Source organism: Apteryx mantelli, chromosome 7 (assembly GCF_036417845.1).
Source record: "Apteryx mantelli isolate bAptMan1 chromosome 7, bAptMan1.hap1, whole genome shotgun sequence".
Taxonomy (NCBI): domain Eukaryota; kingdom Metazoa; phylum Chordata; class Aves; order Apterygiformes; family Apterygidae; genus Apteryx; species Apteryx mantelli.
This window is the reverse complement of record NC_089984.1, coordinates 32,488,863-32,511,613: the sequence shown is the minus strand read 5'-3', so window position 1 is coordinate 32,511,613 and position 22,751 is coordinate 32,488,863. Positions and strand designations below refer to the sequence as shown.

Here is a 22,751-nt window from a genome sequence, read left to right as displayed (position 1 = left end):
CAAGTCTCAGCCTTCTGAAATTCCACTTCAAAATGCAGTCCTTCTCTCTGGTCTATGACTCACCTAGCCCCTTCTGTACTGAAGTGATCAGATCTTATTCCCTCAGCTTTCTGCTTTTTCCTGTGCTCATTTGATCTCTCTGCATGTGTCTGGAACATGTTTTTTCCATCGCTGGCTTATCACATACTGCCATCTAAAATGACATGGCTGAAGCACTTTTTTGACTTATGCACAGAAGATCTTATAAAGAAATCGGTTGCACTGTATTATGCTACTGCCTCCTGCAACATTGTGGATAGTGTTCCCCAGATGGCTTATCATTTGTGTTTTGCTGGTGAATTGAATAAAAATGACCAGCTAAAGCTTAAGAAAAATCTACCTTGCATGTTGAGTGCAAACACAGAACTGTTGCTAGGAGTATCTACTCAACTTATCTTGTCTGCTTCACTGAGCAACTGAAAGACTGGGACATTAACACGTGTCTGAATTTGGAGTATAATCTCCAGGAAGCAGTGCAAGAAAACTCAGGGAATATGTAACTCTGAGGCTGCCTGAATAGTAAGAAATAGTAGCTCTGCTCTCACCTAGTATCTGTTAGACATTATAGAAATAGCAAATGATTAATAAGCAACTCAGAGTCCTGCTCCATAATAGCTGTAAGCATCTAACCATCATCGAGATCCTCAGTGTCTTTAATGTAGAGGTTTGACAGAGCAGAAACAACTTGAGAAATATATATTTGACATTAAGTAGTAGGCAGGATAACAAGAAATGAACAACACTGGAATTTGCAGTGGCTGGTGACAAAATCACTTCTGACTGCTTTTTCCTATCACCCGAAGCAGCCCTAGGTACAGCCTGAATGGTGTCATTAGGAACATTATTGATTGAGTCCTCATTAGCAGTCACTGGCAGTCAACAGTCATTGTTGCATGAATTATCTGTGCTGCTGAAACCGATATGACCATTGGCTTCTGATAACAAAAGTGCATCTCCATCTTTGAAGTCAGCTAGTTGATGGAGTTAAATTAGTTCTATACTATCCAAAGTTAGGAGTGAGCTATTGCATGGTTTAACATCTCCAGCTCTTTGAATCCATTAAAACATTACAGGCTGAGTTTCCTTTGTCATCTCATGAGTAATAGCACTGCTTGAAGTCATTAGTGCCTCAGCCTTTCAAACATTAATTGGAGATTGGTGAGAGGACACTCAAATACCTGACAAGAAGTATGATACAGAAGGAGAATTCAAGCTCCCTCAAAGAACTTTGCCAAGAGTAAAAGCAAAAGCAGAATATGTTTTGGGGGGTTGACTCCAGAATGACATCAAGTCACTAAGGGAGAATTATCACAAAATCTAGTGTCCTCTTCAGGCTGTCAATTTAAAAACTGCTACTGAGGTTGATTCTTCTTTCTTCATCATTGCAGTATCAGTTCTGCATGGTTTTGTCAGTCTGTCTAATAGCGAGTGGGATTCTACTTTAGCAAGATCAGCTATGTGGCTAGGAAGGTCACTTTAAAGTACCCACCATCTTTTATTCCTTAAAAAAAAGGGGGGGGTTATCATCAATCTTCTCTTCATATGCCATATATTACATAGAAAGATAAGATTAGCTATGGCAATATTCATACAAAAATTCAGCAACACTCTACCCTGGTTTGAAACGAGCAGCTTTTATAGAAGGCCAATTAACTATGTTTGTTGTGCAAGAAAACCTTGCAAGTTGCACGACTGTGTCGCTACTAAAAGCTTTAGTCACACTGTTAAAGAGCCAAGGGTGGGTATAGATTAAACTTCTCATCAGGATTTCACAGGATGTTGCTGGAGGCTGAGACAGGTGGCATTCAGTCTTCAAGGAGGCTCTATTTGGAGATGATATTAATACACACAACTTGCTGCAGTAGTTCTACAAAATCAGTGCTCTTAAAAAAAAAACAAACCTGCTTTTGTTCTCATTGACAAAACTACACACTGGGAGATGAAGACAAAAAGGTGTTGGCTCAGTTGGTTCAACCCCTAATAATACCATTAGCTTCTAATCATGCTCCATTAGCTTCAGTAGGCTTTTGCACCAGATGAGGACCTTTTTTAGAAATAGGTTTTCTGTCTGTATTAGACTAATTGATCATACCTGTCATGATGGTATTTGAGGATGAACCAAAAATGCTGACCCTCTGCTTAGGGCATTGTAAATGCAGACTAGAACATGGTTTGAAGAAGAGGCACTAACAAAATCCCAGCAGAATGATGCATCATACTCATTTCCTCACTTTTATTTAAATGCTTTGAGGAAATGGCTTAATTTAGAAGTAGCCATGTTACATAGAAAGAAAAAGGAAAGAAGAGAGGGTCAAGGAAGAGAAGTATCAGCAGATTTGGAAGGAGTAGTAGTATTATAGTCACTTTCTACACTGTCATCAGTCTTAGACATCATATGATATGTGCAAGGAGTGAAATGAGGCATGGGACATCATTTTCATATGAATATTTTATCCCTTATGCTCTTTCAGCATCTTGATGTGACCCAAACTGGTACATATGTCTTAATTGGCTCAAGAAGTCATCTTTGTGGAAAAACAGCTCTACTGAGTCTTTGTCAGTTGAGCCAACAATGCCTGAATGCTCATATTATATATGCTTAGATACCACAGGTGCTCTGAGACTCTCTGCTTCCAGAGACACAGCATTATGGTAACTGGAGGATAATAGAATAGTAGAAAAATCTAACAGTTGCTAACTGGCTCCGTATGTGAAACAGCGTGTAAGAATGTTACATACAGACTCTACATAGTAATTCAACTGTTATACCAAAATTCAACAACAACAACAACAAAAAGACAGCCCAACAACTCGTAAGCAGCTGATTCCCCAGTTGTTCATGCAACATAGAACGTAATTTGAACCGATTATAAAATCAATGCATTAATACAAAAAATGCTTTGGAGGGTTGCAAATCAGATAAATGTACATAAGAACTAGCTATACATAATTTGTGAAACTCTGCTTTGTTCTCAGTCAGAAGGAAAAATTAAAACTTCGCTAAGGAGAAGTTTTAAAGAACATTTTAGAATTACTGTGTAAGGAATCGAAATGAAACAAAGCTTGGAGCTTCAGCAAAACTAACAGAGATGCTGCTAGCCTTTGGAATTAAATGTTAGAGAAAGTCTCTTATCAGTTGAATTGTTTGGAAAGGGGCAATCACTGATGTGAGTAAGGAAGAATTTTCAGCTCTGAGCACACCTCCTGGATAAAGACATCTGTGTGAAGAGCAGGAAACTCTAAGGTCAAGGGGTAGGTAGATGGTAGGACAGAACAGTATGCCAGAGATCTGAAGACTCGTTATATTGAACTGTGAGAACAAAAAGGATAAGGTTTTGACAGACAAGAATGGGAGACTGTACTGTCTTGGGAGTTTTCCTTCAAGTGCATGCTTGCCTCCTTTACCATAGTCAGCAGAGAGATAGAGAGTCTATCTTCCTCTGTCCTTGTTCACAGTCCAGAGCCAGAGTTTACCAGATTTCTTTGTAGAAGTCTTCAATGATACACGAGGGCAGGCTCAGTGTGCTACTTGAAATTGTTAGTTCTGGTATAGTGAACTGGTTTGTTGGAGTCGCGGATGATTACTAGGTCACTTACTAATCACACAACTCTGCACCCTACTGTGGAGCTCAGATGTTCTTCTTCTTTCTGTTCTCACCCTCTTACTACTGGCAGCTGAGCTTGGTACAGGGAAGAGATGAGCAAGGGAGGACAGGGAGCCTGGAAACCCTTTTTTCTTGTTGAGCCCAATGGGTACTTTCCATTCAACACCTTCACCCATTGCTCACTCTTATGGCTGCTAGAGAAATCATTGCAAAGCCACTTGCTTCTGTTTTTTTGTCCCACCTTGCTCTGATGACCATTGTGGGGTGGGAAAATGTATCCTGATCCACAGCCTGAAGTAAGAGACTTTTCATCCTTACTGAATTCCTGGCCCTGCACTGTTTTTTTCTGGCTCAGCACCTGGAAGTGGTTGAAAAACCAGAAGGTAGCAAAGTGAAGAGTACCGTGCCAAAATTTACTTTATATTGATCCAGAAAGTGTATGTTTGACTATCATCATCATCTGTTGCACAGATGTGTGTTGAAAGATAACTACTTGAAAGCAGTTCCATTTAAATCTAGTCAGAAAACATCACTGACAACTATTAGACTGTATAGCCAGTTCCCAAGAGAAAAAAGTTATCTCTCACTGCAAAAATCATGGTCCCAATTCTCATAATTTTGGCAGGAGTCTTATGATATAAAGTGTCTTTTCTTAAGTTGTCAGCAGATAGAATCAATTTAAATTGAAAAGAATTTAAGTTTTTGTTAAAATAAAGTTTCTATACCTCAGAGTTGCACAGAAAAATCTTTAAAGTGTAATGAAACTTCCTCCCTCCCCAAGAAAACCCAAAAGGTAAACAAAAGTCCTAAATTACGTTTGATTTTTGTTAATGATTCTTTGGAGCCAGATTCATGCTTTTTAGATGGTTAAGTCTGAAAATACTGTCCAAGTCTTTATAAAATGCAGCAGTAAAAGAAATGGAAAAATTCATTTACTAGCTGAAAAATAGTATTTATTTTTGCAGGTAATTTAGTAGGTTTGCTGCTTTTTGACTGTATTTAAGTTTTCATTTTCTTTCAAATAGCCTCCTACAATTTCAGGGAAAAAGAAAAGTCTGCAATGTTAATTACTTTTTGTCAAAGGATTGATAACTATTGATGTATTTTTTATTAAGGTTATTTCACCCTTACTTTCAAAACAGGAAACCAGCAGATTCTAAAGGATCTGATACTTGCCTCAGATGGCTATAATGCCACCAGTAGCAATGAAGTCAGTCCCAAGAATTTTGCTGGGGGTAAGGGGCAAAACAGATGAAGGGAAAAAAAGCATTTTCTCAGCAACTCTGTCCCTTCAAGCAGCTACTATTTGAAGATAGGTTCCAGCTGTTCCTTATCACTCTCCATTCTGGAGGCTTCAGCCTCCACCTGAAAACTGATGGACTGGTTCATGTGCTTTGGATAAAATCAGCCATGTTTATTGAAAAATTGCAGCTGGTGAATTTTAGGTGAAGCAAGATAAGCGTATTTCTAAGGACTGGAGGGATGATGACGTTCTACAGAAAGATGGAGATGAGCAGGTACAGATAATAATCATAGGGAATAGTTATTTCTTGGAAACCAGCAGAGCACCTGTGCCCCCAGTCTGAGGTGCAGATTATTGTGCGATGTCCCCTCCCCCGGTTCCTTCGCTTTCGGTATGGTAGGAAGCACTAGCAAGAGTAAGAGGCTCTGAAATATAAAACAGCTCAGTGCCACGCAGGTGCCAAGGCTGGCCAGAGGCAAGTGGCACGGCTTGAAACAGTTGTCTATGAAACAGAGTGTTTAGTGACTCATCTATCTGTCCAACCTCAGCATAACTGGGATATAGCAGAGACGATCAACAGGCCAACGTTGCTATTTTAAAATTGTTTCCTACATTAACATGTTTTAAAATTCATGGCTGCATCTGGTCGCTGTTTCCATCTCTTCTCAGATATCCCTGAAAAGGAAAGAGACTCCACGAAGTTAATGGGATTGCATGTGAGAGACTGAGGTAGGGTGAAGGCTAGAAAAAGCTGAAACAAGTCTTTAATTGTCATTGCATGCACTGATATAATTCCAGGGGTGCCAAAAAGTGTGAGGCGTTGTAGGCTGCAGATTTTACAGAATAAGAGACCATAAATTGACATCAAGTGGCAGCATTAGAGTGTAACACCCTCATCCCTACCCCACCCACTGGCCCTCGTTTATGGAATACAAGCGGGAGAGCAGGAGGTACTTTATTTTTCTTCTATTTAAAGGGATAAAGAGTGTACAATTTCCTTACCGGTCTATCTGTCCTCATTCCAGTGGTATGGTATTATTTTTCTTCTGATTTCACCTCCTTTTCCCCATTTCTTCTTCCCTACAGCAATAGTTTGTCTTTCAACAGATTTCAGTACATCAAAGTTATTCCATGTGTTCTCCATGTGTTACGTATGTGAGTGAATGATAGTATGTGAAAAAATGAGCTTCTACATTTAATGCACTTAAATCTATTTTTTCAGAGATAAAGTTTCCCCAAGCAGAGAGTTTGACTCATGGTCTCTTCTCAGTAGAACTCAGACTATTTGCAGAGTATTTCTGTATATTCCAGGGTCACTTTGTTCTTTGAGGGTCCCTGGGTAGTTGATGAAATTTATTGTCTTGGAGCTCTTTTCTAGTAGTATACTCCTGGTACTCTTGAAGAAGGTGATTCAGTAGAACCAACTATTGAAAATCATAGTCTGTTCTTGAAATGACTCTTAAAAAAAACTTCAACAAGTAGAGTTCTTGCTGCTGTTGTGCTGTCCATCTTTTGGAAGTCTGACTGCTCACACTGAGCTAGGCTGAAATTTCTTCTTCTCCCATTGCCCAGTTAGTAGTTTTTATCTCTATTCTATGCCTGGAAAAAGGACATGATTAGCTTGGCATCACCATTCGGTTGTTGCAAAACTTAGGGAAAGAATCCTCTGCTCCTCAGAGGCAACCCCATGCAGCCTCGCCCTTGCACTAGCTCCAGCCCTCCATGAGTTTTTCCTTTCACCTTCCAAGTTGCTGAAGCTCTCCAGTATCTCTTTAAAACAGCATTCTTTTGTTTCCAGTAGTTCAGTCCTGCAATCCAGCTTTTGTCCAAAGTCAAACTTCAAGATTCGCTCTTGCCAACTAACCCCCTGCTTTCTCCTAGGTATAACATTTGAGATCCAGATTCAATGTGTTGAATTGTAGTTCCAGTGCCACTTCTGCAACCAAATATGCAACAGGGCCATATTCTACACTGATGAGCTCCTTGTCTAATGCCATTGAGTCATAGGAAACATTTTGATTGAGCATGGTTTGCCCCAGTAGGTTATCAACACTCTGCTTTGCAGGATTATTCAAACTTGGTGCTTGTTGGTTCTTTTCAGGAAGTTTACTAAGGATGATACACTTGGGATTCACACTTAAACTCTTGATTCAATTGCTGGTCCTGTGAAGGCCAGAGAAAAGTGAAGCTTTGACTGGGGAGGTGGGCAGGAAATAATTCACGTGCTAATTCATATCAGATACTTTTTTCTTCTAATATCATGTGCTTATGCAGTTTGTTAAACCAAATAATAATTCCTTGGCATTGTGCATGTCTACACCGGAATATATGTGACTAGAAAGGCAGGTATTTAGTACATCTTTACTTAGAGTTATGAGTCAAACTTGCTAACGTTTCCTTCTCCCCCTTGGCTGACTAGATGAGAGTCAGCAGTGACGTCAGATGTGTTTAATGGCTAAACTTGCTACAAGCACTTTGCTCAGAGATTTGAAAGGCCAAAAGGACTTTGCTGCATTTCAATTGCAAAGAATCTTATTTATGTCTTGCCCTGAAACACCATAATAATAAATGGATAGTTCAAAAAGAAACACAGGTTTTAGCTAACCAGATATCAAAGACTGAAAATGACACACACTTCTGCTCCGTATGGGTGTGAATGATACTGTCAGCTTTCAACCTTTCCCATTTTATGAAACAGAATGTTTTTAGGAATATTTAATATGTAAAAATGTTGAAAGGGAGTGCAATAGTCTTGCCAACACTGCACAAAGTAGCTGATGTCTGGAACAGGAACTACTGGAAACCTGGGACCATCTCTTAGCCTTGGTGAATCACAGAAAGAACTTGAGATGCTTTTCTTGGTTTCCAGGGCTTGAGATGCCCTGAAACAGGACAGATACGTAGGCGAATCTGAATCTTTCTTCATAGTGGCATCACCATTCCTACAGAGCATTCCTTAGAGAAAATTCTCTGTAGGGTCTTGGGACAGACTAGCTGAGGACAGTGAACCCTCTGAGGGTTTTCTTCTGTCCCAAGAAGAAAACCTTATGGAGGGGGTGGTGGTGGTATGAAAGAGGTGCAACTAGGGGAAATCAAAGACTAGGCATCAAATGGAAAACAGGGACATGCAAGATGAATATCACGAGAACCTTGCTTTATAATCAGCCTTATTCACTTTGGACTAGTCTCCCTGAGGGCTTGATAAAAGATTCATGGAAAGATTTGAGTGTTTAAGAGGCTTAATAAAAATAAACAGACCAGAAACTCCTGAAACAGTGAATCTTTCAGGCCATGTAAATTCCTGTTTCCCTGTAGATGGGATTGAAAACTATTGAGCAGCTGCCTGGCCATCGGCTCATCCATCTTTACAATGTATTAGAGATTTTTCCTGCTCCGAGCTATCCCTGTTTAACCCCAATGATGCCTACATGCGGTGAACACTTGTCTACAAACTTTACAGCCTGGGGTGTATCAGTCATCTGTGCTGTTGTTTTCAAGGCCTTTGAGGATGGAGTTGGAAACATTCGAAGTTCAAATGCATCTTAGGGGATAGCACAGGGAAATAGGAAAGAAGGGCACGTGGAGCATTAGTTTATCACTAACTCACCCTGCAGGGAAAAGCTGCTCCCTTGGTGTCTCTCTTTTCCCTCTCCCTTTTGTAGCTCCGCTTAGGTTACCGTACTTTAGGCCAAGAATCCCCTTTTGTTTTGTAGGAACAACAACCCTTAGGCTCAGTGTTTGGGGCTGGAAGATACTATTGTAATACACTGGCAGTACAAGTAACTTCTTTCTTGTTTTGCCATTGATTGATTAGAGGAGTTTGTCCAAGTCATTTTCCCTCTTAATATCTGCACTTCCCTTCTCTGTCACAATGTTGGTGTGAAGATTAATTAATCTCAGGAGATCCTTTAATGAAAGGAATGCCTTACTGAGCAACAGAACAAAGTACAGGCAATATGTATGAACATAACTCATTCCAGATCTCTACAAAGCTGTGTTTTCTTTTCTCCTCTGAGCAAGATTCAATAAGACTGTCTCAGCTTACAAAAATGAAATTTTTCCTGTTCAGTACAATGCAGAACATCTGTTGCAAAAGAACAAATTATAAAAAAATTGAATCTTTGTTTGATTGCACTAAAATAGTGCCTGCAGTACTGTAGTTTTCCTGATATTTTTGTTGTCTTTAATTGTTTTTTTATTTCTTCTCAAAATATAATAATCAAATATAATCATTGTTATGATTCAGATTTTATTGCAGATTGTGAGTTTCTACTTTATTACAGTTAAGTTTTTAGGAATAGGTTTTCAGTCTGTTTTCAGTGGTGATACTTTTTATTAAGTGTATGTTAAAGAAGAGAGACACTATGTGATAATAGTGAAACAGGAATATGGAAATTTGATTCCATATCCAGCTACTAAATTAGATACAAATGGGCTCCTGAACGAAGAGATAAAAATCTAGAATTTGATTTAAAGGAGAGCTGAAAAAATGAGAAGCTTAATCTTTCCCTGTTCCTCACCTCCTAACTGATTGCTCTTGGAGCTGATGTTTACATTGGGTGATTAGGAACTAAGCCTGCTGAATTCTATTTTCAGCATGGCTACAGGATCACTGGAGGTGAAAATATCCCGTGTTTTAGGCTTGCACAGCACTTCAGCACCACTTGAGCCTTCTGTAAGCCTCACTGGGCTTTTTAAGCAGTGCGTTGTTCGCTGCTATGGCTCTGAGCAGTGCAGGTGGAGCTTTGTGTTTTGGGAGTCCGCATGTATCAGTTTGATTTCTTCTAAAATGTAGTTGAGGAAAGGCAATCTCAGCTCGCAAACGTGTGTTCTGAGATTTCTTAATTAAGAGTGATAGCCTGCTGTCCTTACTCCACTGCACCTAAAGGTTCTCTGCTATGTCTTTACATTTCTAACAGAAGTCTTCCCTGTGGGTGCAAGGGAAGGCAAATTTTGAAATAAAAGCTTTGGGTTACATCTCAAGACATATGGGTTCATTCCTCTGATTTGGCAAAGACACTCTTGGAGGACATCTAGAGACAGATTTTTGAATGTGTTCAAAATGCTAAATGCTGCCTGTTTTTCAGTGGCAAAGCCAAAACTTAAAATCTATCCTATTTGTCTGTGGCACTTGAGGTAACCTCTAAAGAGTTAGTGAGAAGGAAGTAAAGAAAAAGCAAGCTTATTTCAAGGGCCTTACACTATGTGAACAGGGGGTTGCACATGCATGTCAGGATGCACAAATCAAAACACCATTGAAACTGACTGATTTAGCTGAAAAGTGAATCCAGAGAGGCAATTGCAGGAGCTTAACCACTATCTCAGTGCCTAAAAGGAGGGTACAATATGAAAAAAATCCACAAAACTTGTGATCTAAATGGCAGCATCCACTGGACCCCTCCAATTTGGAGCGGAAAGTTCACATGGCATATGAATGGAGACATCCATGTGTGCACGCTGACTGGAGGGACTAAGCGCACTGGTGTCACCCATACTCTCTAGTGTCCCAAAGCTGTGACAGAGCAACACCTAAGTTTTACCTTAGTCCTCAGCAGTGTCTGGTGTAGTGAGCATACCATGACTAGTTCAGAAATACAGCCCCTGGAAGCAAAAAGGGAATAGGAAGAGTGGTGGTGTGTATTTTGATGTAAGAAATAGACTAAGTCAACTGCTACTTGAAAATATACCTTCATATAGCATCCAGCGTGTTGGAGCTTCCATCTTGACCTCTTCATGTAAGTGCACTATAATTTAATAACAAAACACTGAAACTATTTGTGAGAAGCAGTCTCAGAATAAAATCCTGTTAGCCATTACCACAAAGAAACATGGCATAAAGTTTCTCTCAGATTTTTTTGTCTGACAAGCAATCAGTAAGTAAAGTTTTGTCTTTTCTGAATTTATGCACAGGTCATCGACAATGGAATAGGATGCCATTTCTGTCTCTTAAATTCAGAGAACACAACCTATTATTAAAATAGACACAGTTCTGAGTTTTTGATCTCTTCATTCTCTTAGCATGAGAAATAGCAAATTTAACCATACAGGGCTTTGTAGAATGAAGCCTTTTCTTTATGTGTGATCAGAGACAAGAAAGGATATGAGAGATTGCATTTATTTATAAAGGAAACAAGGAATCTCACGTAAGTCACGGAAATGGTCTTATTATTGGTAAAAATAAGTTTCTATTCTGGTCAGAATATGAACGAAGCAGATAACTCTTTTCACAAATGTTCTATATGATTATTTGGCAAAGCACAAATTACTTCAGGAAAGTTTTTACTAAGTTAAGCTGGACCTTTAAGTTAAGAGGAATGTAAAACTGAAGGTGTTTCAGTTTGTTTCAAAATTGGCATTGTAACCTCAGATATTTAAAATGAAGGTTACCACTTGAATGAACACTACATAGTTTCAGATAGGATTGCTCGAAGGGTTTGTGAAATCTCCATCCTTGAAGTATTTCCAAATTGACAGGACAAGGCACGAAGCCCTGCATGGAGCCAGAGGTTGGCTTAAATGACTTCCAGAGGTTTCTTCCTACCTAAATCACTTCCTAATTCTGTGCAAAGTCAAAGTGGCTCTGACACATCCTGCAGTAATCCGTAAGATACATCAATGGACTGTTTCCTTTATTGTTTTTAGTATTATTAGTATTATGTTTCTATTTTTGAGTGAGGTGAGGATAGCGCAAATGAGTTTTTCTTTTTTTACAGTCCTCATTAAGACACTAGGTACACTGACACAAAGTAAAATCTTTTAATTCTTGAGTAATGGGAGTGGAAGGTGCAGTTTAGAAAGCTGAAATTAAAAGTGTGATGCTAATCTTTAGGGGCTCCCCTCCCCCTTCTCTTTTTTTTTTTCCTCCTCCTCTAATTAAAAGCTACCTCAAAGCAAAGGAATATATTTTAAGAGTTCCCCCAGCTGCTGGGATTGCAGCTAACTCTTGGGAAGGTGAAGGTCAACGCTTCTCACCGTTCACGGTCCAGCCCACAAGCAGTGACTCAGCAGCATGCAAAAAAGGTAAAGACGTGACAGCTTCACCTTTAATGGAGCAAGAAGTAGCTGGATCTTTTCAGGTTTGGTCCAAGGTGAACAAGTGTTGAGCATGGGGCTTCTGCCAAAGCTGGGCTGCAGAGACAAAAGGCTCCGGGTAGCAACCTGTCCACTTGAGGAATGTTCCCACGTGGATTAGTTGAGGATTAGATGAACCAGGCTGCGTGGGGGTGCACTGCCCTCTTTTGGATTTTGACAGAAGCAGGGTCAGCCCCATCCCAGTTGATGCTTCAGATATTTTTGGAACTAAAGTTCAGCGCCAGGAGCAGCTCACTGTTCTCTCTTGAGCAAAATCTTCTCCCCCGCACCTCAGGATTTTCTTAACATCTCTACTGATATCGAGGAGGAGTGGCTGAGAGAAGAGTTGAACCACGTCTGCACTGATGCCTCTGCCTCATGTTTGCTTGTCACGAGTCAATACAGCATTGACCCAACTCTTTACCTGGGGCTTTGATAGTGTGAAAATGCAGGTAATGTGGAGAAAGCACATTAAACTAGGGTTAGTCAATTTAGGGAAAGATGTATAATAGCAACAGTAGTTCATTAGCAGTATTAATGCTTTAATACTGTTTTGGGCTTGCTTTGTTTCAGGGTAGAGAAGTTCACTAATAGTTATTCACTGGCATTCAGATAACAGCCACATATTAATGAAAATTTTCTGTTGTGTACCATATTTGAAAAAGAAGGATTGAAATGCCGGCTGGTGATTAAGATTATGATTATCACCAAAAATAACAGTAGCTGTAACTGTGGAAAAGTTCCTAAACATGAAGAAAGTTTTCCTTTACCTCAAATATTTAGGTCTTGAGAGAATGAAAACTTTTTTTTTCTTTTATTATAAAATGTTAATTATTTGACTCAGGGGGAGGGAGGAACAGTGGGCAGCAATGACCTTTACTCACTTGGAGCAATTGGAAATGATTTTTTTTTTATCTCACAGTTATTAGTCAAAAGCTGTATAAAAATGATTAATACAATTCCATTCAAAGACATCTGAATAGGACCCTGAATATTGTGTTCAACCAAAAACGGACTAGAGACAAGCAGCAGAGGATTAGACTGTTTTCAAAAAAACTGTAAGGCTGTATTTTTCTTAAATCCCTTAACAGATGGAAGTTACTATGTTAAGCCAAGGTAGCCCTCAACGCTCTACCATGGTCGTCTTTGATGGATAAGATAAAATAACGGTTCTAGTTTCTAGAAATGTAAGAAAAAAGTGTTTGTGAAGAGAGCTGCTGGTGTTTTGCATTGTCTAAAGGGATATGCCTTAGAAATACATGAAGTTTTGTTTGTTCCTGGGCAGTGTATGTGCGTGGAGGGGTTCAGTGGCTTTTCCACGCCCTTTGCTTAGGCATTTAAGACATGCGCTGTGAAATCGAGTCAAATACCTTGTACTTTTTGCATTATGAGACATCTAAAGAGAGCACTTTGTGAAGAGCTAGTGATGTCTCATGTGTTTTGTGGTAACTTCCATACACAGAGCCAGAAAACAGGCTGTGTCTGTGTAAAACAAGGAGGCAGACCTCTTCCCAAAGAGAGAGTTTTCCTCCAAAAGTGTCTCCTTTGCCTTTTGAGAATGATTTGGATTTTAACTAAATTAGTGGTATCATTCTGTATAACTGAAGAGGCAATCAGAAGGTTCATTGAAGTGACTGTTTCTGTTCCTGCCTGAAGCTTGGATAAAGGGGAGTTGCACAGTGTTTCTTTTATTTTTTTTTTTAAGTTGTTGATAAATACATTCACTTTTTTTGTCTCAAAAAACAACTCTAGATGATTCGCACAGATAATACAAAAATAGAATTTTCATTGGTTTTCTTTTGCTGTCACTTTTGGCCTGAAATGGACTTCTTCACTAATACAGAACAGTTAAGTAGATTTTTTTTTATCCCCAGTCACTACCCAGCTTTTTATTTCAAACCACATTCATCAAGATGCCAAATGCAATTCTCAACAATTCTTCTATTAAGAACACTGTACAATCCCAGTTTTCAAAAATATTGGCAGGCGATAATTTTTCCTCTCTTAAATGATGGCCCTTTACAATCTAGTGTTCTGCAGATAAGAGATTGTCTTATCACTGAATGGACATTAAATCTTTCATGTGTGCAAACAAGATGAATGTCCACCTTTTACCACATCATATCTCTTACCTTAAAACAGCCAAGTTTCGAGGAAGATGGTAAAATCTCAGCACATATGGTTCTCCCATGGGTTCTTGGGGGAAGTAATACTAGAATCTGCGCAGTCCAGATATTCTCTGGACTGAGTTTGAACCTGAATTCAGCTGTCTAATGATGATGATAATAGTTTTATTTAGAGAAGACCCCTCCCCAAAAAGCACCGACTGGTTTTTATGAGGAGGTTTGTGCATCTTTCTACAAAAATAAACCTTTCTGTTCGTAAGATACTGAGTGCTTGCAAAATAGCTTGACCACAGATCTTCCTCTTGTATTAATGTGGTAGTTTCTACTTATTTTTGAGATCATTCCAAACCAGGTCATCATTCAGAGGCTTTTTTTTTTTCCTAAGATTTGGAAAGTGTTTGTAATAGTCACTGAAACCTTTTCTTTCCCTACAGATTACTGTAGTTTCTGAGTAAATGAGAGCTTCTGGCAATAAAACTCTTTCCCGTGCCTTGACTGAATTATTGGTGTATTATTTTAATGCTGTCTTAGTGAAATTACTCAGCAACTAACCTTGTCTTTTAATTGGCATTAGAGACAGTTTCAAAACTGTCAGCTCTAGCCCATTTAATGTTTTCATTTAGGTATTAATAGTTATCTAATTTATTTAAAACATATACCAAATTTTGTGTGGCATTACTCACGAGCACAGTTCTACTGCGGTTGTTATTAATCCATGAGCAATCCATTTGCATCCATTAATACATTTGCAAATGTTTCAGTTTCCGCTTTCTCTGTTAATATCCAAATGAACTCTTGAATTATTTCTTTTTGGTAACTTTGTCTCTAATTTATTTGCTCTTGCAACCATGTACTGCTCCCAGCAACTCAGTCCTTTAAAAGAAGTTGGTCTAATCTGTGTTACAGTAGTGGTTATTTCTGGATGTCATGACCAAAGCAGTTCCTTTCTTTGGCTTATTTCATTTCACTTCTTATTCTGGGTCCTGAAAAAGCTCAAACAATGAGCTAGTTGGATTATTTAAAAGCAGGGCACATTGCTTTGAAGTGCATGTGCAAATTGCTGAATCTGGAGAATCAGGTTCTCTCTTTACACAATATTCGTGCCTTATAAATGGCAATCCAAATTCAGAAGTAATATGTAAAGTAGCAGAAATTATATTTCATTATGCTGGGACTCCTTTGCACTGATGCTCTTTCAATCAGTTGCTGTGTAAAAGACTCTAATATTATGTAACTGGCATGCAGAGAAACTGGAAGTAAGTGCAAATGTTTTGAGAGTTCATGGAGGGAATGCCCTGCTTTTGCTAAAAATGGCATATTTCTGTTCCTCCTTGCTGATTTCCTCTTATTGCGCTTCACTTCTATTTTCCCGTGAGAAATGTTACTTTTTCCATGGGGGTCAATATTGTTGGGTCTATGCAATGCTTAGATTCATGCTTCATCACTCATATAAATAAGAAAGGTGACAGGTGAGGAGGGTGAAGGCTCCTTCCATAGATTTGACCTGATTTGCATTTGAGGTTTGACGCCCTCATCCCTACTTCTGGTCAGATGACATATTTCAGGTGTGTTGATATATCAGAAGTGAGTGATAAACCAGCTGAATTTCTGAAATTTATTTGGATTTTTCATACTGTTCTGTTTCATTGATGCTATGCTCTTTCTCACAAAACCTTAGAGAAAAGTTGGTCCCAGTGGAGATATGAAGGGCTAAAAACTTGATTGAGAGCAGTTCTGGGCTTGTTTTGACTAAGCCACTGCTTCTAGGTTTGCAAGTCCATTCATCCAGGGCGGTCATATAAGGATCACAGTTCCGTTTCTAGAAGCATAAACAGAATCATCTTGCGTAGTGTTCCTGGGCTGCTCTGTGAAGACAGTAAAAATCCACGTAACTGTTGAGGGCAATCTGCCATCAACAGAACTAGCACCAAAAAAGGAATGAAAAGAAGTGTGGAGTGTTTAAGATCTATAAATTATGTTTTGTGTTCATTTGTCACCTCTAGGAAAAGCAAATCAAGTTTCTCCCTTTTCAGGGGGTGGATGATTAATGGGTGCCTTGCATTTGGTTGCAAGAGCCTCTGTCGGCTTTATTGACTTCTTTTCACAGAGAAAAAACCCAATCCATCTGAAGCATCAGGAAGTGCAGCGTGTGCTTGCTGCGCCTGGTGCGAGTAAGCAGATTCTGATCATTGCTGAGCACTGATCTGAAAGAGAGTAATTACTTTTGCCGGGGAGAAGTGGAGTCTTAACTTATCCTAACTTTTCATTTTGCTTGAACAAAAGACAATAATCCAGAACAGAGGCACTGTAAGGTGGGTCTCCTTTTACTGAAGGCTTTTGCTGGAAGTGAGAGGCAAAGAGGATGCCTCTTCTTACTTACATCTTACTAGCTTTATTTTGTAATGGTGGAATCAGAGGTAGTTAAAAAAACTGTCCAGATAAAAATGATGGGCCAAATTTTTCGTGCAGAAATTGCTAGATCAGCCCACCAGAGCTGATAACGTTGTTATCATTTATCATTTTCATTTACTCTTCAATGACGTATATAAGCATAGCCACGCTAAATCAGACTGAATCTTAACCAGTCTCACTTTTCTCTCTGTTGAGAGGGAAGTGCCAGGTCATGCCAAATATATTATGGTATTTTCCTATATTTTTTCCTAGAATTCAACAATCTATGGCTCAGATTCCAGGGCCAAGATTGGTATTTTTGAATTGATAGAACTTCTTTTTTTCTCCAAGAATGTATCTGTTTGTTTTTCCTGTTTGTGTAAATGTTTGGCATATACTACAGACTATGGCAAGGAGTTCCATGGTTTAACTGGATGAAAAATCCTGGCTTCACCTGGGTTTTGTATCTCACTCTTGATAATTTTGACTCAATGAGTTTTGCGTTATTTCAGAAAGTGAACAATTGCGCTCTAAGCATTTCTGGGCCATTCATAGTTTCATAGTCTTTGGTCAAACCACTTCTCATTTCTTTCCTTTGGAGTTGAATACTTTGTTTACTGCTTGTTCATGCCTTTCTGTGATCATTTTTTTTGCGCTTCTTTGTACTTTTCCTACTATAGTCTCTTTTTGTTTGTATGTTAACAGAGGACCAAAACAGCTTCTAGTGTTTAAGTTGTGGGAGCACTGTACAGTAGCCTAATAAGCTTATCTTTTTTGCTCTTTAACTCTTTCCTAATAATTCCTACTGTTGTATTTGCTTTTTGTGATAGGAGCTACGGATCGAACTGGTGTTTTCATGGAGATTGCCACTGAAACCCCCAGATCCCTTTCCTGAAAGAAAATAGCTACTCAGAGCCCATTGTTCAGTCTGTTACATTGGCATTGCTTTCCTCCGTCTGTGCTTTTTTTCATAAATCATCACTGAATTTCATCTGTCATTTTACTGCACAGGTACTCAGTACTGCAAAATCCTTCTGCAGTCTTCATAGCTGGCTTTTGTTTTCATTTTCCTGAATATCTTATTGCCATTGGCAAACTTTGTCACCTTTACTTCCATCCATCTTTCCAAATCATTAATGACTATGTTGTACAGCACAAAACATAAGATAGATTCTAGCTGAACACTTCTCTCTGTTGTGGAAACTAATTGTTTTTTTTTCTGCCCTTTGGTTCTTATCTTCTAACCATTGATTAATCTATGGAAAGACCTTCTTATCTCATGACAGTTTCAGGTCTTTAAGAGACTCTGACAAGGGAGCTTCTCAAAAATCCTGATAGACTTTATCAGCCAGGTCATCTTTGCCTACTTGCTCTGTGATGCTCTCTAAGAACTTAGATCTGAGGTATGATTTTCTTCTACAAAAGTCACGTTGATTTCTCCCAGAATGTTTTTGTCCAGAAACCAGTGTTAGCCTGGAAAGCAGTGATACATTGCTAGGCCTTGTAGAAACAGAGCAAGAAGATAGGTCATTCTTCAAGGAGTTCCCATTTAAGGTAATCCAGCATCCTTTCTACAGTGAAGTGGGAAGTTGTAGTTGAAGTAGTTTCTTCCTAATCTCCTCTCTGAGATATTCTTGTATTCTGTAGACATTAAAGTTTATGAATTCTAAACTCAGAATCATTTTGTTATTGCGGCTGGTTTTATTTTCATACGCTCCTGATCAGCGTGTTTGTATCCACTTTTATTTTCCGTATAAACTGTGTCAAGTCAATAGGTAATAGGCTACTTGAAAGCAGAAATTGGCTTCATTTATTTCGAATAAAATTCTAAAATTTGGTTACTACATACTTCACACATTACAACAACAAAACAGCTCCCTCCCCTGCCTCAGACTCGCTGTATGCCCTTGCATAAATCCTCAGTAGCTCTAAACAGCTCAGCCACATCTGAAACACTACTGCTGTCAGTATATGTAGTAAAACTGGTGTGTCCTGGGTACGTCAGAAACACCGCATCTGTACTTGCAACAGCCAAGACTTCTGGAGACCACTGATACCTGAAAACACACTGGTAATAGCCCAGGTGGTAGTTAGCAGATTAAAGCCAAGATCAGCAGTGCTGGCAGATCTGCTTAGGCACTTAACTTGTATTGATTGAATCAAGAATTAGGTGCTTCAGTGCCTCAATAGTTTGTCCCTCAATTCCCTTTCTGTGAAGTGGAGATAAGAGTGCTTTTGCACCTCGGAGGAGTGGCCTGACACAAAATGTGCTAAGGCTGTGATGTGCTTGGAAGTGACAGTGATGAGGTCAGATGAGTTCCTCCTGCAGGTAGGAGGAGGTATGTGAGACTGGAATGAATCTTGATTAGCAACTTTCCTTAGAGGCACAACCCAAAGTCGATGAAGAGACTCTTGCTAACTTCAGGGAGCTGGGATCAAGCCCATTGATTTGCATTTATTTCTGCTCTAGTTGCTGTAGTCCAAATTAGTGCTGTGCTGTGATATTTTCAAATACCAACATAAACAAAATCTACTCAAAAGGGAAGTCATAATAATAGGAAAATCATAATGCCTGAATCATAGTATTGAGTTGATAAGTATTAACCATAAGAATGTTCTCCCAGAAATTACTCTGGTTAAAAAAAAAAAAAAAAAAAAAAGTGCTGACTGGTAAAGACCATAATAAATTTTTGTTTTGAGAGGCTGAATAGGCTACTTTGTGACAGTAGAGGGTCTATATATTGATGTTTTGATTACTAATGCTAGCTGTGTATCCTCTATCCAGCAATCATCAGTTTAGAAGTCGCATCAATGATAAGCTTAATGTACTTGGAAGTGTTAAATGAAAATAAGAATGTTTAATCTAATAGTGCATGTTTTCCTCATTACATTTCAAAAATAGATCAACAATAGAGATACAAAGTTTTAAGTTGCAACAGAAGCATTATCCTATTTTACATAAGAGGCACAGAGTGGCAATATAACTGGTCTGAGATTCCTCAGAAAACCTGGAGAACCCAAACCTTCCAAGTCACAGGCCACATTGTTATGCTAGCAAGAAGTTTTCTGGAGATAACCTCAGGCAGTTATCAAATAATGAAGGACATTTTCTATGCAGATTATATGTGCATTTACCCATTCACATGCAACCAGTTTAGCAGTTCTTTATCATCAGGGTCTATCAAGACTTTATGATGCCCTATAATTCACAGGTAATGAGTTAAGTTATATCTAACTCTGCCCGCCTAAATGAAAGATGGAAAGGGAAATAATAAAGTGTGTAATTTTTGCAGTACCCAAACCTAGATAGGAATTCACTCTGAGAAATGCCTGGTGTGGGTCCTTTCATTTCAGGCTTGTCTGAAAACAAACCAGTGTTTACCATTTACAAAGCAACAGCAGCACCAGTACTTTAAAGAATGATGGTAATGATTCAAGGTTTTAATACCTTCCTGAGCAAATATTCTTCAGAACTTTTCATGTTTGTTGTTCATGATGCCCCATTCCCATTCCTTAGGGGTATTGCTTTGCTGCTTGCTGAAAGACTGAGCGATCTCTTTTTACTGCTCAAACCTGTGTATTTTCTCTCATGCAGTGACACATGAGAGGAGTTTCTCATTATTCTCTCTGATTCATCAGGAATGCAGACCAATTAATACCATAATTAATAGGAAGATGTAGCTGCTACAACTGCAAGCTGTATATCTACTGTCACTCCTGAACTAACACTTTTGGACTAAGCTAGAAAGCAACTTTGCTGTGCAGAGACTATTGTTGGTACACTACTGAATCTATAATTCACAGCACCATAGAAATTGGAGAGGGAAAGAACCCAGCACGTTACCAAATGTGTTCTTCTGCCAAAGCGAGATTGCTTCTTACAGACAGCCAGGTTATAACATTTCAAGCAATGAAGCTGTCATCTTCTCTGAAAATTCTGCCAGAGTCTAACAAACCTCACCATTAGAAATCATTCTGTGTGCCTCTGTGTGTGTGTCTCATTTTTTTCTTAATGCCTAACTTTTCTTTTGTCTCTGCAATAACTCACCCATGAAGAGCCTAGCAGCCTGCTGTAGCTGTCTGGTAACCTTAACAAGTTTGCACAGTAGAGTTAACAAGTCTCAGGTTTTACTTTTGTGCTAACCAAAGCATAGACTTAACTTATTTCTGTTTTAACTTAATGATGAAGTCATTTTGTCTATTTGATTGTATGTTGTGTGTGTATATACATGATTAAAATATACTATTTTCCTTACAGAAAAGTTGGTTATGCTTAGTTTTGATACTGTGTTGAAGCTTATTGAAATGAACACACTTACCAGGCTTATCTGAAGTTCCTGGCTGCTTTCTGATTCTTCCATCCCAACTCCTCTTGACCACTGTATTTTTGTCTTTCCCTTCCATATAGATTATGCTGCTGACTGATCCAGAGGTTGAGAGCAGCTTATTGATTAGTTCTGATGAAGGAGCCACCTATCAAAAATACCGGCTGAACTTCTACATCCACAGCCTGCTCTTCCACCCCAAACAGGAAGACTGGATCTTAGCATATAGTCAAGATCAGAAGGTAAGAGTTGTTGGCAGCATTTTGGCTTGTTTGCTTAGGAACAACCTGGAGACTCACCATCTCTCTACTTAACTGCTGCAGAACATTCAGGACAGGCTTTGGGGTAACAAAGCTAGTGTTTAGGGCAAAATAAAGGACATGGACGCCTATGGTGTTCATGGCTCCTAGTCCTATTCCTGACCTGGTAGCCTGCATTTATCCTTTTTGCAGCATCATTGGCAGACATTGGGCAGAGAAGAAAGCTGGGATCTTTCGTGCTAGGAATAACAACACCCGATGAGGCCTTTTGTCCTCTTACTTAACACTCCTCTCACTCTACCCTGCTACCAGCTCCAAGAATAGTATAGGACGTTTCTTGCTGCTGTTTGGTTGGCATATTTTGAAGTAGCTGTTAGTTTTCAAAGAGAAAAGTAACAGTGAATCAATTTCCTTTGAAGTCCAGTTCCTTCAGTATGGGTCATCCATCAGCTGAATAAATATGCTGTGAGATTTGCCTTGATTTTTTGCTGCACAACTTGAGACACCAGAGTGGGACCTGATTGTAAGAGAACTCATTGTTAGCACTTACTTGAAAATCAGGCACATCAATGCTCACAAGTCAGTCGCCTTTCTCAATCTGTTTAGCTTAACAGAAAGCAGATTGAAGGGAAGCTGTTGTGCATAAATATCTTTATGGGGGAAGATACCATGTATGAGAAAGCATTTTGACCTAGTAAAGAAACTAATAAACAAGAATTGATGGCTAGAAGTTGATGCAGATAAAATCAACGGTGAAGTGATTAACCATTGAAGCAAACTGCTGTGAGAAATGGTGGGTTGCTCATACTAACATTTTGATGTTTTGAATAAAAATGGAAAACAGACCAAAACAATTTGCTGATCTCCCAACTGGGGTGACAGAGTGAAATGTCTTGGCATGCAATATATAAGCCGTTGTACAAAACGATTTAGTGGTCTCTTTTTGTTTTACACATGATGAATCTATGAGAATCTGAATCTAATCAATAATCAAAATGAGAAGTATTGACTGAATTATTCAGATTATGCATTAGTGTGAATATCAGCATAAAAGCTTGAATTCTGTGATGTCTTCCAGCTGTTTATTCTAATGCATTTTATAAACATTGAAGAATTAATTTTCCTTTTGCTTAAATTAGGCTTGTAGGTACTATTACTGTAAGCCTGAGAAAATAACAGCATAAGGAAGCTAAATAAGTAGCTAAGCTTATGGGAATGTTTGGAATAGAAGTTCAGTCCTGTACTTTAAGCTCAAAACCAATATCCTTTCAGTCTTGTAGCTTAATATCCTTGCAAAATTCAACCTTGGGAAATGCATCTTGCCGGCCTAAATTCTTCTTGTAGAGTCCATTATGTACAATATTTTTCACTCACACCCTGTCTTGCATTGCTTTGTGGAATGTACTGTAGATATAATCTGTTCCAGAGGAAGGCGCAGATGAAATGATTTTTGGGTGTCCAGTGTGTCATTGGACAAGGGCAGAATGTTATCCTTATCTTGTGGATGTTGAATTCCATGAACTGATGTAAACCAGACCAGAATCTGGTCTCTGCTGTCTTCTAGGACCTTTTGGAAGGAAAAGTATTTTGTGGTGGTAACATGAGATTTACTGGGTGAGGGTCAGTGAAAATTTCAGTGACAAATTCGTCAAATAGAAGTAGGAAATAGTAGAAAAGGACTCTCTGCTCGT

At 38.9% G+C, this 22,751-nt stretch overlaps 1 protein-coding gene across 1 annotated transcript in view; it reads left to right on the top strand.

The window, feature by feature from the left end:
- LOC106497456 (VPS10 domain-containing receptor SorCS1) overlaps positions 1 to 22,751 on the top strand; it is a 309,481-nt gene that overhangs the window by 167,561 nt on the left and 119,169 nt on the right. Inside the window, exon 4 of the mRNA XM_067299556.1 lies at positions 20,884 to 21,042. Within this exon, the coding sequence (XP_067155657.1) occupies positions 20,884 to 21,042 (159 nt within the window). The remainder of the gene's footprint in view (positions 1 to 20,883; positions 21,043 to 22,751) is intronic.